This window comes from Micropterus dolomieu, linkage group LG06 (assembly GCF_021292245.1).
Source record: "Micropterus dolomieu isolate WLL.071019.BEF.003 ecotype Adirondacks linkage group LG06, ASM2129224v1, whole genome shotgun sequence".
In the NCBI taxonomy this organism is placed as follows: Eukaryota; Metazoa; Chordata; class Actinopteri; order Centrarchiformes; family Centrarchidae; genus Micropterus; species Micropterus dolomieu.
In genome coordinates, this window is record NC_060155.1 from 3,395,923 (window position 1) to 3,415,425 (window position 19,503).

The 19,503-nt window shown below is 40.9% G+C and overlaps 1 protein-coding gene across 4 annotated transcripts in view; it reads left to right on the forward strand.

The window, feature by feature from the left end:
- LOC123972848 (disco-interacting protein 2 homolog C) overlaps window positions 1-18,352 on the forward strand; it is a 459,676-nt gene extending 441,324 nt beyond the window's left edge. For all 4 annotated transcript variants that reach the window (XM_046052561.1, XM_046052558.1, XM_046052557.1 and 1 more), the window contains 12 exons: window positions 341-462; window positions 1,380-1,491; window positions 1,841-1,950; window positions 5,340-5,470; window positions 5,897-6,065; window positions 6,281-6,451; window positions 9,682-9,743; window positions 13,130-13,187; window positions 13,274-13,348; window positions 13,990-14,164; window positions 14,839-14,962; window positions 15,794-18,352. In XM_046052561.1, coding sequence (XP_045908517.1) covers window positions 341-462; window positions 1,380-1,491; window positions 1,841-1,950; window positions 5,340-5,470; window positions 5,897-6,065; window positions 6,281-6,451; window positions 9,682-9,743; window positions 13,130-13,187; window positions 13,274-13,348; window positions 13,990-14,164; window positions 14,839-14,962; window positions 15,794-16,046 — 1,562 coding nt within the window. In that variant the 3' untranslated portion in view covers window positions 16,047-18,352. The remainder of the gene's footprint in view (window positions 1-340; window positions 463-1,379; window positions 1,492-1,840; window positions 1,951-5,339; window positions 5,471-5,896; window positions 6,066-6,280; window positions 6,452-9,681; window positions 9,744-13,129; window positions 13,188-13,273; window positions 13,349-13,989; window positions 14,165-14,838; window positions 14,963-15,793) is intronic.
- Window positions 18,353-19,503: the final 1,151 nt, after the last annotated feature.

A 19,503-nucleotide genomic window follows, 5' to 3' on the forward strand; every position in this document is an offset into this window, starting at 1 on the left:
TCCCCTTCCCCCCCCCCCCCCCCCCCCCTTATGCATTTCTGTGTCCCTCTCTTTTCCTTCCTCCTCTTTCCCATCCTCCCATCTTCCTATCTTTCCTGCCTTCTCCTCTTCATCTGTCACATGCTCCATCCTCTTTCCCTCTTTTTCTCCTCTCCCCATCTCACCTCACTTTTCCTCTTCTTCCTTCTTCCATCTGTCTTCTTCTTTGTCTTTCTTGTTTTCACTTATTTCAATCATCTTACCTTCTCTCCTCCCTCCTTGTACCTCCCTCTTCATCTCCTCCCTTCCCCTCACACAATTCCCTCCTCTTCCCTTCTCCCTCCTCCTCCCTCTCCTCTAGGTATCGACCTCATTGTGGCGTTTTACGGCTGCCTTTACGCCGGTTGCGTGCCGATCACAGTGCGACCGCCTCACCCACAGAACATCGCCACCACGCTGCCCACCGTCAAAATGATTGTGGAGGTAAAAACCTTCAACTGTATTGTTGTTGTCTCATTTTGTAACAGTTCAAATGAATAATTAATTAAACTAATCACTCACTATGTCACACTGAGCTTGTGAGTAAGAAATGCTAAATTCACAGCAGAGAAAACTAAAAGTAAGTTTATAATCACCTTTTTTAATTTCTCATCCTGAATGTGAGCTTCAAAAAAGCTGAATGGAAATACCAGAAATTTTAAGAAAAACCAAAACTATACACAAAGGATGCAGATCCTCCTACACAAAAATAATTTCAAATGAAAAAATCATCTTGTGCACCAAAAATAGATTTGTTTTCTCAACACAGTTTATTCAAAGGAAATTCATCAAAGTAACACTGATGCTGTGTCGCATCACACAAGTGCCATCTGGGAAACAAAATAGTGTAATCAGTTTAATCCATCATCCTTATTCTACTTTTCTCTGTTTTAAGACACATTTAAGCTCACAGCCACCATTTAAAGTGGAAGATGATCCTGCCTTGTAGAAACACCTGTGTCAAACAGTTCTTTACAAATCAGCCTTATAGTGATGAAATCACATAAAAATAGAAGTCGCTCATGTTTAACTCATAAAAAGGGGCAAAGCATTCAACAGCTTGTAGAAGCTGGGAAACTAGCCAGCGCTCTGGAAAAATAAGTGAAAGAATAAATGTAATGTGAATAACGAGAGAATAAAGCGAGCTGACAGGAGGCAGGAGGGCATGGGCTGCAGTTACTTTGCTATAAATCTCACAAGCAGTTAAATTGAGCAGTTTGGTTTCAGGGGGCGATTTAAAGTGAGGCTTACTTATCCACACTGTTGGAGAGGACATGGTGTGATGAAATGTGGGGTTTTCTTCACTGGTTCCTGCTGATGCGTCTGATCAGATTCAAGTTTGTCTGCACTGTATCGTGCAGGTGAGCCGGTCGGTGTGTGTGATGACCACACAGCTCATCTGTAAACTGCTGAGGTCGAAGGAAGCCTCGGCCGCCGTGGATGTCCGGACCTGGCCCCCTGTCCTGGACACAGGTACACACACACGCGCATTATTTCTGATAAACAGTTATGTTGTACATTGACTTTGTCAGTCTCTTACTAATGAGGAAGACTATGCTATGCTGTTTCTACAAACCCTTGCACGGTTTGAATCCCTGTTTCAAAGAGATGTCTTGTGACAGAGAGCACCACCACATACACAGGTGATCTGTGAGAAGTAGAGTGCAGATGTGCCTTAACAATTAAAACAAAAAATAGAGACAAATGTGGAAAAAGAATAAGAAGAAATGAAATAAAGAATAACAAACAAATAATAGGCATGGCTGTGGATGTGCTGTATATTGAAGCAGCACTGATGGGAACAGGTTGATTTCCTTTTTAGATGATTTGCCAAAGAAGAAACCCCCTCTGCTGTATAAACCGTCCAACCCCGACACCCTGGCCTACCTGGACTTCAGTGTCTCCACCACTGGCATGCTCGCTGGAGTCAAGGTAACACAACACACACACACGTTTTTAGCCTCTCTAGTTAAATCTTGACTGTGTTGATGCGCTGACTTTTCATCTAGCACCACCAACGAGTTGAAATATGCACTAACTAACACTTCAGTGTCCCTTTTGTATTGTCCTATTCAAATTTTCTCCTTTTTTGTATATATGGCTGTCAAAGTAGACAACAAGCTAAATATTTAATTGTTTCTCATTCTTCTTCTTCTCGTGTTCATTCTGAATGTAATGATGCCCGTCCTGTCAGCTACAGCTAAATACTGAGATTAATGTTGTATTGACACTGTTTGGGAAATGTCCCCATGTTTATGACTTGTGGTTGTTCACATCACCAGACTGGGAATTACTGTAGTTCTAATTTAAAATGCATAGTGCTAACATACTTGCTAATATGCTAAGATATTAATATTGCTAACATTAGCATATATGTTCCCCAGCTGGAATTGAATAGGATAAACATGCTCACATGTAGCACCTACCCTTTAGCATTCTTAATGCTACATGTTATACATTAGCATGTGGCATCTAAGCCTGCAGGCTAACTTTCTAACTGTAATATTAGCATGCATTCTAACATTAACATTTAGCTCAAAGAACATTTTTCTGTATCATTGCTTGGCACCATCTTTAGGCAAAACATAAACATGTTTTCCCCCCGCTATTGTTTTAAAGTCGTCTTTCATTTTGTTCATCTGTCAGTTGAGAACCTATTCTCATTTACAATGAGTCAGCGACAGGAGGTCGATACAAGACCTTAAAACATAGAAGCAGCTAGTGCAGGAAAACAGTATCAGATATCACAATATACAGAGAGCTATGTACTGTTCCAGAGATGCAAATTCAAAAGCAGGTGCAGTGATCAGATACCTGTAATGAGTTATTAAAGATGGGTAACAGAATGAAGGTGTGAACTTGATCCAGTCACCAGGAGCAGCAAACTCAAATGAGTAACGGCCGGAGGTGCGGACTTTATACTAATGAATTTGCAAGAACGTAACTTGCAGTTTCTGTTGGAGATATTGAGTAGTGAGCAGAAATATGACTGGATATTTGTCACATTGTTAGTGAAATATCATCACTGGTCCTATTTTGAGAAAATCAGCCCATTTATGTTTTGATGTTTGAAAAAGACTGATTGGCTTGATTAACACTGAATAAAGGTCAAAATGTCAAAGCTATAATACTGTAATTGTGGCCCAGGAGGCACCCACATCATCACCATGAGTGCCGACATGTTTCTTTGTATATTCAGATAACCCTTGCAGAGTGTGGAGTGTGGAGTTACATGGTGGTGACATTTTGAAGATTAAAGCTTCTATTGATTCCTGCTGCAGCAAAACAAACCTGCATCCTGTACTCAGCTCATTGTTTTCCTGCCACTATTCATCTGGTACAAGTGTGTGTGTGTGCGTGGGTTTGAATCCACTGAAGTGAACTTCTATTAAATTAGACGTTTCTTGTTCTGTCTCTAATCCGTGTTGAAGCCTTTTGTTTCTCTGCTTACAGACGCTCACAGAGAGCAGACAGAGAAGATTCATCTGTTTCCAGACAATAAAAAGAAACACAATAGCAGAATCAGAAATTATTTTGTGGGCATGTTTTTAAGGTATAATTGACAAGATTTGTTAGAAAGGGTAATACCAACGTTTTAAAGGTCTGTTATTCTCTGAAAATGATTGAAGAAATGTAAACCCTCAGCTGACAAAATATTAAATAATAATCATTTTAAAATGAGACCCCTCAGTTACTCCTGTTAATTGGGTCCTGACTCGTCATGTCATGGCACTTTGTCTGTGATGTGTTCATTTTCTCAGGATGACATTTTATCAGCTGTTTGTCTCACCTTTAGCAACCTGATATAACACTGAACATTAGAGAAGAGTGAAGATATCTGTAGACAGAGAAGAGTCTGTACATCTCAGCTAATGTTAAAATATCCATTTCTCTGTTCTACATGAGGGAAATGGGAATATCTGTTCAGCTCTTGTCAGTGTAAATCAGCTCTTGACACTTCTTTTGCCTGCTTTTTATGTTTGAACTGGATTGTAAGCTGATTCATTAGTCGCTGGTATTCTACTATAAACCCTTCAGAATGAGACCACTGGGTAAATCCATAAAATGTAGACAGAATTAGATTAGATTAGTATAGCCATGTTGTAGCCTACCTGACGAGGTTGTGTTATGTAAAACAGCCCAGGCTGAGAAGAGATTTTTGGAAAACCAGAAACTGACCGACATATATGCCGATACCTGCGACATCAGCTCGACAAATTTATCTTGACCTTTTAGTAACAGTGTAGTGAGAATCAAATTGGAGGCTAATAGTTTTAGACAGTTTCTATTCAATAAGTTCTTCTTCTACTTCTGGGGCCTTGCACTTTTTCCCTGTGGGTTTCCTTCTGGTGCTTCTGTTGTGGGCTGTCAGCTGAGATCAGCTCTGGCCCCCCGCGACCCTCTGAAGGATAAGCTGGTATAGCTAATGGATGGAATGGATGGAGTGCTTTTAAAGCCATAGCAGAGAACACCAGGGTTCCTGTCAGGAATGCAACATAAGAAATAAACAGCTTTGAATCAACTTATTTTCCCCCAACCAGATCGGAGATAAAGTAATCACCATGATCAGCGTTACATCACTGGTGACCTCTCACAGCTACGTTTTACATTACGGGACAGTTGAAACCTCACTTGTTGCATGGAGGGATCTTTTAAACAGGCAAATGTAAAATTATTCTACTTTTCGAGTCATTGTATCATACCCTGTATGCCCCAAAATATTTGTTATGTCAGTGCATTACAATCACAATTAAACCCCACAAAAGCCTCATTAATGAACACTTTGAGAAACACACACTAATCAGCCAAAAAGAAAAGCAGGGCAGGAGGAAACAATGGCAGCTTAATGAGCAAATCAGTCAATGCTGGAATATTAACACTGCATCGGGCAGCGCTGGTGTTGAAACGCAACAAGGCGGTCAGTTCATCTGGTCAATGCTGCACCAGAGGCTTCATATCTGAAATTTTGTTACGCTACTCAGTGCACTGTGGACATATTTCTGGTAATTAATCATTTTTAGCTCCACCAGGGAGGGAGGTCCTTCGTGTGTGTGTGAAGAAACAATGTTTTCTGTTTGTGTTTTCATTTCTGCTTAAAAAAATTACACAGAACAATAAGAATATACCCATTTGTTTGCTATGGCTGTTAGAAATGGCAGTTTCCTGACACTAGTAACCTAATTGTGTTTTAAGAAGTTGAAAATGGATCTACTGCATGCAGGATATGTACATTTTCTTAAAGAAAATATTGATTTTCGGACTGAATAAGTGTATTAATGCCGGTACCTCTACTGAGTGGCTCATGCCTGTCTGCTGTTTAGATGTCTCACACAGCCACCAGTGCCTTCTGCCGCTCCATCAAGCTGCAGTGTGAGCTTTACCCGTCCAGAGAGGTCGCCATCTGCCTGGACCCGTACTGCGGCCTGGGCTTCGTCCTCTGGTGCCTTTGCAGGTCAGATAAACAAACATAATCCAAATGTTAAAAGTCCTGTCCAGTCAGGGACGGTAGATGCAGAAGATGGGGTAAAGGCAGGCAACGTTTTGAAGAGGATCTTAACTGTACCCTTCACATATCCATTTTGTGACGGTGTTTAGGATCTCTTAATAAATGTCACGGGCTGTGGAGTCTGTAATCACTGTGGTGTATCTATTAGAGTACACTAGAAGACGCTACAGAGGATTCTGGTTCTTTATTAGAGGGCAGTATGGGTTTACACTTGGTGTGTATGTGAATAACAGAAACATCACAAATAATACTCCATTAGTCACAGTGAAAGTCAATAAAACTCTTAATAATAATAAAACTGTTTGGAAGAATAATTTCCATCAATACCACAACAAAATTACTCTACACTCTCGCTCTGGTTTCTCTCTGCAGTGTGTACTCAGGTCACCAGTCCATCCTGATCCCTCCATCCGAGCTGGAGGTGAACCCCGCACTCTGGCTGTCGGCCGTCAGTCAGTACAAAGTCCGTGACACTTTCTGCTCCTACAGCGTCATGGAGCTCTGCACCAAAGGCCTCGGCCTGCAGACAGACTCTCTGAAGGTAAAGGAGGCGCACTGTCTCGAGGAGAATTTGTATTGTAGGCTTGACATTTTATGAATTGAACTGACAAGAAACCTATTGAGGCTCAGAAACAATTATCTGAAAGGAAACAAATGAAAGTGTCATGCAAAGATGAAAGGGAGTGGATCACTGATGCTAAATGTCACCAAACACACACAACAACTTCTCATTCTGCGTCCTCCTTACCCCTTCAGTCTCGAGGATTGGACTTGTCTCGGGTGAGGACCTGTGTGGTTGTAGCAGAGGAGCGTCCCAGGACAGCCCTGACGCAGTCCTTCTCCAAACTCTTTAAGGACCTGGGACTCCACCCTCGAGCCGTCAGCACCTCCTTCGGCTGCAGGGTCAACCTGGCAATCTGCCTGCAGGTCAGTCAGACTTTCACCTCTTTGTTCCGGGTCATGGTGTGACATTGTGGCTGGATACACTATTGAAATTGTGCGTTCACATTTGAGAAACTTGCTGCTTTTGTTCTTGATGGCGAGGGAGATGTCAGCGGATGTTGCCCATAGCTGCTTGTTTTTTTGTTTTTTTTTGCAGAAGTTAGCATTAGCTTTACTTAACTGCTGAGCTTATAAATGAGTTTGTAATTGTGTTTATACCCGTGCATCTAGTTCTTTGTAGTTTCCCTTTTGTTGTCGAGTACATTTTACAAGATACAAGAAATAGCTTGCTTTCTTATCCAGAGTCAGACGAACAAGTGGACATCAGTATCTCATGCCTCCAGCGCAGAGATACAGTATGTCCAGGGTGCGTGACATTCAGCTTTTCCTCTGTCAGTCGCTCGTGTTCAGCGTCATCCTTCCATCTCAAGCAGATCGTTGCTCTTACATTTCAGCTATGATTTGCTACCTTAAGTGGGTTAAATCAGGCTATTCCCCAAGTTCATATGTCAGTGTCACAAAGTTTCCCCATTGCTTTCTTGAATGGAATAAAAGAAACTTTTGTGATCTGCTCTAGATACTTCTACTGAACTTTTCCAAGTTTTTATTACATGAAAACATTGCTGACCATTTTCTAGATGGTAAGATACTATGCAAATTCAAGCCTATAAAGAATTTTGCCATATTATACATTTTGCCATAATTTAATAAGCAGTATGTTGTTGTACAGAACAGTGATTTCTAACTGCATGGCTCATAACTTGAATTAACAGAGTCAATATACACTAATATTACAGCTAAACCACTAATATTACACAATATATTGAATGACAACTCCGGGACCTTAATTAACAAAACAATTTCTAGCAGCTTTAAAAGACAAAACTAACATTTGGCTGATAAAGTTTTTCAGTCCTGACTGCTTCTTTTGTTTCTTTGAGTTTTCCATTTTGACATTTTTCTTGCTTCCCTCCTCCTTCCTTGTTTTAATCATAACCCCGTCCACAAATCTCATACTTGGTTTTGTCTCCGCCCGCCCTCCCTCCTTACGTCCTTCTCCTCACGTCCTTCTCCTCCTCCTCCTCCTCCTCCTCCGCCCCCTTTGCTGCTGTAGCCTCACAGGCTGGGAAAGCTTGCCGACCAGGTAGGGAACCACCATCATTCCCCCCGACCACCACCATCTCCACCCCACTGCTTGTCAGCACATCACTCATCAGCTGGCTGTAGATCAAAGTTTTTAAGGATTGCCCCTCTGAAAATCTGGATTTTGAGTTTCTGGTACCCACTGCAGAGTTGAAAGGTGTCTGAGAAATGATGACAGCAGCTGTAGTCAGCTTGGATTTACAAACGTCAGAGGCCGCTCACGTGAGCATTTATGATGAAATTAGGACCAAAATCAACAGATTTTAGTGGAGTCTCTGCACTGTGTGGGTTTGCCCACAGAGGTGAAGTAAATGTTTTCAAATTGAATTCAACTTCAATGAACTGACATGTAAATCTGCACCACTGACCAGTTTAAACCAAAACATCTTATAGAGGAACTCCACTGATTTTAAACACAGTCTGTTTGCAGGTGTTGGGGTGTATTTCTGCATAGGTTTTTTTTAAAAAGGTTATATAAAGCCTTTGGTGTCTCTAGAGGGAGCTGTGTGAAGATAAATGTCCTCAAGTCCCTTGAGTCAGTTGGGGTTGAAGACTGTAAGTTAGAAAAACCTGTGGCTGTGGAGAGAAAGAAGTCAGCTTCCTCTGTAGCCCGCTCCTCATCTCTGCTGCAGGCTACATGAGCCGCTACTCGCGGAACACACCCCAATCTCTGAACAAACTGTCTGTGGTTCAGTTGCATTGTGGGAAATGTAGGTGCCAGGTTTTGACAAGGAAGGAGAATGCGTGTAATAAAAAAGCTGTTCCTGGTTCTGCTGTGTAGATTCCTACAATGTTATAGGAGTGTGATGCTTCCAGGAAACGGAGTGCCAAAGGGTACAAAAACCAAAGTAGTGATCATATGATCTGTGTTGTACCATCTAATTTTAAATTGTATTTTAAATTAAACTTTGACTGCTGACTGGAAGCTATATTGGCAGGCTATGGTCGTAAACTTTCAGCACCACCTGCAAGCACGTCAAAATTATTTTTGTAGTTGTCCATTTCTGTTGTGACCGGGCACTTACAATGGATTCCAATGGTGACTCAGAGCCATTACCTGTAAAAAGGGGTTTAAAGGTTTCAAAAGCCCACGGAAACTTCTCAAACCACTTCTCCACCATTCGTCCAGTTGTCGCTAAATATTCTTCTTCTGGTGGAGTTTCAAACTAATCTATTTACCTCCCTTGTGGAGAAGACGTTATCTGCCATTTTGTTCTCTTGAGTGTGGGCTTCTGACTCCCAGCATACCGCTGTGTGTCCAGTGGTGCGCTCTGTGTACAGTTTCCCCCTGCAAAGGTTTTTGCCCTGAATCACCTTTGAGAGAGAAAAGGTGGTGGAGGAAGAGAGAGGTCGGAACGGGGGTCCTTTTCTCTGCTTTTTCTCTGTCTTGGTTTTGCTTCACAACGTTAACTCTCACTCACATGTCGGAGCACAGCAGTCAACACAGAACTAAGACATTTAGCTGACATCTACGAGCTACGTTGGCCCGACGGAGGCCAAATCATATCTGCAACATTCTTCATAGATTTTATATTTGTGTATATTTTTACAGGCTTTGCCACTAAAACATTTTTATGTACCAGGATGTAATCACCCAAATATGTCATCATCACTCTCAATCATCTTTCTTTTTTGCCGGCTTGGCTGGCATCACTTTCCCCTCTTTTCTTCCCTCTTTTTCTGACTTTTGTTTGCATGAACATCTAATTTTAGATGTTTTATGCTGAGATATCTTTGTTTGTATTCTAATCTGTGTTTTGTTTTGCTGATTTCCTTCTGAAACCCTCCCACTGCTGTGGCTCCCACATTGTTCTCCCCATCATGTTGTCAAGGTTTTGTGGGATCCCGTCTTTGCTCTCAAACCCAAAGCTTTTACCTCTGCTGTGAAGGAAAAGCTTGTCTCTGTGAACACTAATGCACGAGCAGTAGCATCCACAGTGGCCTGGTAGGAGTAGAAGTATTAGCAGTAGTAGTAGTAGTAGTAGTAGAGGTTTTTGTCATGCAGTTGTACAATGGTAGTAATTGTACGAAAGGACAATGTGTGACCCTACAGTGTTTGCCGTGTTTCTCAGGGCACCTCAGGACCCGACCCCACGACTGTGTATGTTGATATGAGAGCGCTACGGCATGACAGGTGAGTTAAACAAACCACACATCTTGTCTTAACTTATTCGGCTGTAAACACACTACTAGATGTTGTACAAGATCCCCGCCCAGAACCTTCCAACATTCACAGCAAACATTATTCTTCACCTTTAGTTTTGGGATGGTTGTGTTGGTCCACCAACTTTGGTCCAGACTAAAATATCTCGACAACTTTCTTGAAACTGTTTACAGACATTAATGGTTCACAGCAGGTGATTCCAAATGACGTTGGTAATCTCTTGATTTTTAATCTAGCGCCACCGACAGGTCAAAATTGCAGAATACGTCTAAGCCTAATAACCAAGTTACTGTCAGCCACAGCTCCACTTCGAGATTAATGCTGACTTTAACACAGCAGGCCTTATCATGCATCAGGCGCAGAGCGGCACAAAGCACAGCAGTGTCATTGCTAGCTTCCAACTGACACAGTTGTCATTTTCCTGTCCAGCGCCCACGTCGTTTGAATAGCAAATGCACATGTGCCCATCTGTGCGCTATGGGAGTGGTGGGTGTAAAATGGGGTGTGGTTAGGCGCATTTCTATCTTGAGGCAGCAGAAAGCGATAGCGCCATTGACCAAAAAAAACAGGTCTAAAGTCAATGGTGCAGTATTTCCCTGCTGTTTAAAGGGCTCATTATTCTGATAGTAAGAGGCTTCCCATAAAGAGACACACTGTGCGCCTTTACGCACGAGGCACAGCAAATCTCCAGACACTCGGACAGGATGGGTCAGGATGCACCGACAGCAGCCTCTCTAATCATTAAAGAAAACACTCATACCGAAATCACCTTGAAGCCAGAGATGTGACCCGTGACCAGCTTATCATAGTTTATAATAATGCAGCGCAGTGAGGAGCCAGACATTTCATAGAGACTCCAGTCTGCAGTGTAATTCATATGCTCCACTGGGCGGCTGTAGCTCAGGAGGTAGAGCAGGTTGGCTGTTATTTGGAAGGTCGGCGGTTCAATCCCCGGCTCCCCCAGGCTGCACGTCGAAGAGTCCTTGGGCAAGATACTGAACCCCGAATTGCGCTTGAAATGTATGAATGTTAGTTTCTATTTGAGTCTGTCATGCTGGACTCTGCGTCACACTGATTTATTTATTTATATTTTATTATGCAGTATGTTTTTATACTACCATTTCTCCGCTATTATAATAGCAATGTACCAAGGTAGAAACAAACCTGGCTTTTATAGGCAATGGGAGATGACACACTGGTTTATTGCATGTTACACCCAAAACACACCCATGACTAATTCAGAGAGTACAACCATTTTGAACCATTCTTTCTGCTGTTTAACTAGCAGAAGTGGTTTCGGACACACCCTAAATGCAGCAGCCCCTTGCGCCTCGTGCTGTGCGCATAGATTGTTAAAAAAGGGCCCAGCATTAACTTGTTATTGTTAATGAAATACATGCTAATGTTAGCTAACATGTTAAAATGTTAGTATATGGGTCTTAGCATGCTAGTATGCACATTTCAGCATAATAACATTCAATAGCTATTCACATTTATGTTAACATGCTAATGTAAGCACACTGCTGTGTTAAATGTAAGCATAGGGTTAGTAAATTGGAAATAATTCAGCTGAACGCGGCTTCCATTTCCCCTGTAATTACTACAAAATGACATTGTTTTCCTGGAACCTTCCTATAAATTTACATACATTTATATTCAACTTTTTTTCTAGGAAATTATATGAAACTACAGGAATAAATAATTTAAGTGTCTAACAAGCCACTTTTAGAAGAACTGAAAACAAGCCTTATTAAATTGCTTAATTAATATTTTTGTATGTGCTTGGGTACGCTCAGTAACAACATCCTCCTGTATTTTCTCATGTGAAATTTCCTCCCAACAGTGAATCGGTTTCCATCCTCTCACTCTCACATTAAATATATCCTGTACCCACAACATTTTGCATTTGCTCCTGTGGGATCTCAGTCCAGCCTCCACTGGGCAGCTTCAGTGTGAATGTGGTGAAGTTTCCGTGAAGCAGCAGGGTGTTTGTGAATGAGAACATGCAGCTCAGCAAACACTCCAGAATAAATAAAGCGCTCAGTGAAGATCCTTATTCTAATGCACGGCTTGTGAACCATCGCTCCTGGCTGGATTGTAAAAAGTTTGAATATAATGAGCAGCTAAAAGTTTCTTCAACACAGTGACAATTTCAGGCATGTCAGCTTGACGCCCCGACTGTCACCCTCACTTCCCCTGAAACACTTCTAGTTTGAGAAAGATGCACTTAAAACCCATCAAACCCAGTCTGAGTCACATTTCATGCTGGGTGACACCATAAATAGCAGCTCGGGAGTCTCCAGAATTTCATGTGCCAGAGTTTTGGCTTTCACGGGAGAAGTCTGACTTTATGAACCAACCGGAGAGTTGAAAATTGCTGCGAGGGCCCAACATTAGTGTCAGATTTCATGTCTTAAGGTGGTGAGACACTGTCAGTTTCCAGGCAGCAGAGATGGACAATACCTCCGGGGATGACAAGCTAGACTTAAATGTATTCAAATATCTCCTGACAAGGTGGTCTGGTGGGATTAAAGGACATTATCTCGAGACCACTTCTCAGCTCCTAGTTGAAACTGTAAAATGTACATTTAAACATGTTGGGAGCTGTCACCAGTCGCAAAGGCTTCCCAGTGTGTCTGGGAAACTTCAGTTTCCTGTTCTGTGATCCAGCAGATCATTATGGCCTTCAGCCTGCGTCTGCTGTCATTTTCCTCCAGACAAGTCACAGTACATGAAGCAGCGAGGCTGCTCAGTCCTGCTGTGTATAAATATAACTGTCAGTGTGCATGATTACATGTAATCACTGTTGATTTAAGCTGGTCTGTTTTTACCAGAGGCGCTCTGTGTTTCTGGTTTATAATTTGACCAACTCATTTTTTTTATTTTTAGTTGTTAGGACAAAAGTATAATTATTGTTTTTGCCCAACATCCGTTATTTTATCTCGAATGACGAATTTGCAGATCAACTCTCTCGCAGAGATGTACGGCAACAGAGATTCTAAAATTTCCCATGTTTGTTCCCTGCAGCAGCCTGTCAATGTGCTCTTGTGCTTATAATGTTTAATATGGAACTCAAATCCTCCAAAACTGCAAACAGGGAAATATCAAACATTTTATTACATAAGGAGAACAACTATATGGTTAATTAACCAATTTTACACATTTGTTCCTCCATGTCCTTTTTGAACCACAGGGTTAAAAAATGTAAAAACTAAATCGAAAAAAATGAATAAATCTTGTTTCCTTGAATCTGTGTTAATGTTGTTTAAAGATTATTATTATTTTAATGTTGTTTAAAGATAGTGTAGTTAACACATGTATTATTTGTTAATTTTTGTAATGCTGCATCTCCGCAGGGTCAGACTAGTGGAGAGGGGGTCGCCACACAGCCTGCCACTGATGGAGTCTGGGAAGGTAACTTTTTTTTTCTCTCCCTGTAGTTCAAATGCTTAAATCTTTTAAATGTTGGCGTTAATGTTTTGTCTCTGGTTTCTGAACAGATACTGCCGGGCGTCCGAATCATCATCGCCAACCCAGAAACCAAGGGACCAATGGGAGAGTCGCATCTGGGCGAGGTTTGTCTGACTTTCAACTAGAAATCCCTTTTTACCCAAACTAAAGACAGCCGACTGTGAGGCCACAGCAGGAAGCTTTGTCTCTAACAGAGCGGCCATTCGTTTGGAAGAAAGTTTTGTTCTTCTCTGTTTAGTTTGGACTCACCTCTTCCTGTCAGAGGAGAAGATACCTCCCTACCTGAAACCTTGATATCTGACATTAATGTGGGCAAACTGAGTTTAATATACTCTGTTTTTGTACTACGCTTAAACCATTTGTTGGATTCAGCATTTATTGACTTTGAGGATGACAACATTTCAAACGATTTTAATCATCCGGTAATCACTTTAAGGAGTTTATTAAATCAGTATTTGCCAAACATTTGTTGGTCCCCGTTTCTCAGATGATCTTATATTGTTAAAAATGAAACTAAACAAGCAGTGGAAGACGGGCTCTGGGAACTTGGGATGGGACATTTTATAGACGCAAGTCATTGACTAATTGAAAGTATAATCAGTTGTTGCAGCAGCTTTATTGTCTTCCCAGCATGTGCTTTTTATAGGAGTTTCCCCTTTTTAAGCATTTGATCCAGCAAACGCATAAAAGCAGAACTAAAAGAGAACGACCGCTCCACCTGCTGTTAACAGCTGTATGTTTGTAGATCTGGGTGCACAGCAGCCACAACGCCAGCGGCTACTTCACCGTCTACGGAGACGAGGCGCTGCAGTCGGACCATTTCAACTCCAGACTCAGCTTCGGAGACACGCAAACAATCTGGGCTCGAACCGGATACCTGGGCTTCCTCCGCAGGACCGAACTGACCGACGCCAGCGGAGGTGAGGACATGAGCAAAATGATGTGGGCAGTTTGTTAAATAAACAGCTTCAGGGCTGCCAGCCTTGGAGGAATCACAGCATCAGCTGATGGATGAAATGCTGGATGCTGTATATTTTTAAGTTAAACATCAAGACTATTGTGAGAAAATTAGTTGCTTGAATCCAACAATATCATTGTTAGGTTTCAAAAATCTACATGAATTTTTAAAGGGGACTGAACTGATGATTATAAAGATACGGCCATTAAGACTCCTAAACCAACCCAGTTCATGATTTTTGATTGCAGTGAACAGAATCTTTAATACCCATAAATCACTGTGAGGAGGACTTTAACCTGTGCAGGTAGAACCTGTTAGATTTCTTAACTTCAGAGCAGGCAGATTCTGTCTATGCTTTATTTTATTATTTGCCCTTTAACCAGGATGTGTTGAATGTTCTGTCCAAAATGGCAGCACAACACACTTTCTAGTAGTATTCTTTATTAGATGATTTATTAACAAGACATTTATCGATCTGTTTTATTCACCATATCTATCTCTATCTATAGAGATATATAGAGAGATAGATAGAGATACAGAAACATTTCCCAACAAAAGACACTTGAGATTCCCCTCAGAGTAAATCTGTCATGAAGTTATTGTCAGAAAACAAAGTTTGTGTGTGTGTGTGTGTAGAGCGCCATGATGCCCTGTACGTGGTCGGTGCTCTGGAGGAAGCCATGGAGCTGAGAGGGATGCGTTACCACCCCATCGACATCGAGACCTCCGTCATCAGGACGCACAAGAGCATCACAGAGTGGTGAGCAACAACAGCAAGCTAACACGACCCACCAGGAGCCAGGACTGAGAGGCTGAACATGACTTCAGTACTACAACAAAACTCTGATAGTTTCACCAATTTCTAATCCTGTGACACAAGTTTTAAGCACATTTCTAAAAGGTGATCATCCTCTTTATGTGTATTTACATAAACAATGGGGCACCAGTACCCCGTGGTGTTTTTAGTTGCTACTACAGAGATAGCAGGGGGGCTGATCTGCAACAAGAGTCATTGTCTGGACTTGAAACAAGGAATGCTGTTACATAGTCACCGGATTATTTGACACCCCCACTCCTATTATTATTTTTTGTATTACTAAACCAACATTTCAACCTCGGCCAAGTGTAGATTTCTGCAGTCCTTTCCATATTTAAAATTTGCATAAGACCTGAGGAGGATGGATCCTCGAGCCACCAGCATGTGCTTGTTTCAATGCAAACCTGGTGTGGTAGGTGAGGATGTGAGCATGAATGCTTGTCTGTTTTTTTTCCTTCCACCTGTTCTTAAGTCATAAACACCAGAGAGAAAACAATTTAGATCAGATTTAGAAAAGGCATCACCCAAAAAAAAAAAAAGGTCTCTCACTTGCCTCTCAGGGCTCCTGTAATTCTGACGCCATAGATTTCAGAATGTATTTTAGTTACAGGCCTACAGTTATGAAACATTACCTTAAATGTCACAACATAACTCACTTCATAACTACAAAATTGCCAAAAATCAGTGCTATTTAGTTGAACTGCTGCTGGAAATTGAGGGATTTTGGGCTCAATTATGACAAAAACCCTTCTTGTTCTTCTTCCGTGCCTCCAGCGCGGTGTTCACGTGGACCAACCTGCTGGTGGTGGTGGTGGAGCTGGACGGCTCAGAGCAGGAGGCCCTGGACCTGGTCCCTCTGGTCACCAACGTGGTGCTGGAGGAGCACTACCTGATCGTGGGCGTGGTGGTGGTGGTGGACATCGGCGTCATCCCCATCAACTCCCGCGGTGAGAAGCAGCGCATGCACCTGCGCGACGGCTTCCTGGCCGACCAGTTGGACCCCATCTACGTAGCCTACAACATGTAGTGCCCCCCATTGGTCAATATGGAGGTGGATGAAGGATTATTTAGGAAGAAGCAAAGACAGTCTGCTCCTGACTAAAAACAATAAAGCCGGAGTCAAGAGGCTGAGTTTTTGGCACTAGGGGAGAAGTAGTTGACTTATTTGCCCTGAATTTTGTCTCTCAGGCAGCACTTACTCCCAGGCTATGTACTTCTGCCAGCCAGCTCCCAAAATCAACGAGGAGGCTCAGCCTGCACAGCTGTACTCAGCCTGAGAGGAAGTGCAGCCGCCCCGATCCAGAGCAACCAAGTCCCCATTTGTGCCGATTGTTTCCCGGAAAGTGGCAATTGTGCGGCCGGGGCCGGGGCCGGTACAGGACAATCGTTAACGTAGCAAAGATTTGTGCTTTTAAATTGCGTGTGGCTCACTCTGCTTTCCTGTTAAGTAACGTTATTTGCTGAAGTCGCTTGTTTTTTGTGTGTTGTTTTTTTTTTTTTGTGATTGTTTTTTAACATGTTCTCGAAAAAGTTTAGGCTATTTTTTGAAAAGGATATTTACACAAAAACAAACCGTGGCAAAAAATGCTATTTTACGTTTTTACGATGTCAACCATAACAAAAGAGTGAGCTATGTTTTGATAGAGGGTGGGGTCTGAAGAGGCGAATCGCAGCTGTCCTTCAATTTTATGATGAGGTACTACAAGTTTGTTTTGTTAGCTTGCTGTTCTTTTTTATTTAGCATTATTTTCTAAACCGTCCGTCCCATCTCAGCGGGAAATCAGTGTGCTAATTTTCATAAACTTCATAAACAGCTGCAGCCTTTAACTCTGTTTATTTTTGCGTACAAACTTTGCTTCGACTGAAGCAACAGAACACACAAATTCATATCATGTAAGTATGTACAAAAAGAAACCGATTTAATTTATTTTGTTTCTCTTTTAGAAGTATATGACGAGACGTTCAAGAATGTTTTGCTCTTGAATATTTGCTAATATAAAAAACAAAAAAGCATTGTATTATCTTGAGTGAAACACACTCGCAACAAGCATATTATGGAAAATAGAACTATATGATTATAGATTATATAAAAAGATGAGTAAAGGGTTCAGCAGTTTGACACAGGAGGCTTTTAATCTGCACGTTGGTCTGAAATGTTTCAGTCAGTCAGCTGGAAGATTATAAGTGAAGCTTTGAAGAGTTTTATTCCAGCTTCCATGTGAAGAGTTCTGAAGCAAAATGTCCAGTTTGGAGAAAAAAGGTCAAACCTTTACTGACTTAATCTAATAGAGGCATTAGGATAAGTAATTCCTTAAATTATAAATAATTACCTCAAATGTGTAATTGGTGCACTCAATGTTTTTCATAGCAAGTGCTTTATTGAATAATACACCTAAAATTGTATAATTTGTCCCCTTTCCTCTCCCTTGTGGAGGGCAGCAGTAAGACCTCGCTTCATTCAGATTTTTATTTAATTTGTTATAAATTGGATCTGGAAATGTATAATATCCTGACCGTTTTTACAGTAAAACAAACTTTAGCCTGAGTCAAGTTTAAGGGTTTTAAGGCGATAAGAAAATGTGAATGTCATTTATTCAGCTTTGCTGACCTCTAGTGGTGACGAGGAGGAACATTGTATAGAACAAGTTTGTTTTAAGTGGATCAGTGCATCAGAACTCTTCATATAACATGATTTATCAGGGAACAAACGTGTTTTCTGACATTTAAATCTAATAAATGGGATTAGAGTTTAATTTCTCTATAATTTTTCCAACTGTCCTTACTAGAATGAAACTCCTTAATTCAAAACAGACCAACAGCAGTACTGGATTATTTTCTTTTAACACCTCCGGCTGGGAAAAGGTGAATCCTCATCAATACCTTTGAGTGTCCTGAAAATGGCAGGTGGGCGAGCTGCCGCTACTATTGTAAATATCAGAGTCAGAAGTCCTTCATATTTTTACATGGGACGATCAATCAGGGCTCATACAGTGATGTCACGACAGGAATAAAGACTGAAACAGGAAGCAGAAGCTGACGGCATTTTACCAGAGACCCTTTAACTCATTAAGGAGCTGTGGAGAGGTCAATGGAATACGACGTTCAGTCTGTGAAACGTGATTTGAGGTTGAAGCTTCTTGGCAGATAATGTTCTAGTTTCAACACAAGAGGGTTTTTGAAAAGGAAAAAAAAGCACTTTCTTCACTGTTTGTTTCTCTTTTTATCAGCAAAATGTACGTCCCCCAGTATGTTTTTTTTAAGGTTTTAAAAAATGTCTTATTTGAGTTGACATAGTCTTTCAATTAAATAAATATTTCAACAATTTTGACAAAACGTGGGATGTTGGAATTTATTTATTTATGATTATTAGGTTATGCAGGTTTTAGCAAACAGAACACATGGGTCTGAAATAATGTTTAAAAAGTGTAATGCATTTTCATTTAGGTGTGTCCTACTTTGTCTTTTGGCAATCAACACATACTGTATAGCATTGTAATTTAATATTACAAATATTTTATATTGAGTTCCCAAAATGTCCCCAATGGAAAATGCCACAAATTGTCAACAAATTGTAACACATTTGTGAACAAAACTTGTAATTTACAAAAGGGAAAAAACTAGTGAAATAAGCTGAACATTTGTTGTTGCTTAGAGCTGGAACAATTGAGTCAGTCCATTACTGATCAAACTATTGTGGTAATAGAAAAAGTCAGTGAACACTTAAACCATATTCAAGCTAAAACGATTGAGGTTCAGGTGTTTTTTTTTGCAATTTGGGTGAACCGACCCTTAAAATGACAAGTGTTCACATTTTACTGTCCACTGCAGTTGTACATTATTAAGTTACGTATTAGTTAAAATTATTCAGACATATTTCAGCTGAAATTAAACTAAACTTAAAACAACAGAAACAGGAACTTGTTGATACATTTATTTCCTCCATGTTAGCACATAGAATATATTTATATACATATTGCTAGCTAAAGCATAAAAAAGTCAGGACATTGGAAATGTTAAACCACAATTAATAGTTTACATATGGACAGAACAGATGACCCACAGGAGGAGAGAACAAAGGAAACTTTACGCTGGCTGTATTCCAGTTAGAAGTACATAAATACTTTGCAAGTGCAAGCAGGATTTCATCTAGTACTCACATAGTATTATGTACTAAAATACTCTGGAATAAGAACAGTTAAAAGTGTGGTTATGGGCGACAATCTGATTGATTTACTCACTTTTTCAAGCTGAAAACGGCTTCAAAGATGTGATTTAGCTGAACTGAAGTTCCAGAAAATAAAAAAAAAAAACATCATTGTCATATTGCATTACTCTGAGGGAGTGCAGCTGTGTCTTTTCTTACATGAGAAAAACAAGAAAAGGAGCCGGAGAGGCGCACACCTTTACTCATGCAGTTTAAAAAACAATAAAAAACTGATAAAAAGTGGAATGACATTAAAGAAATTTCGACATCGGGGGGGGGG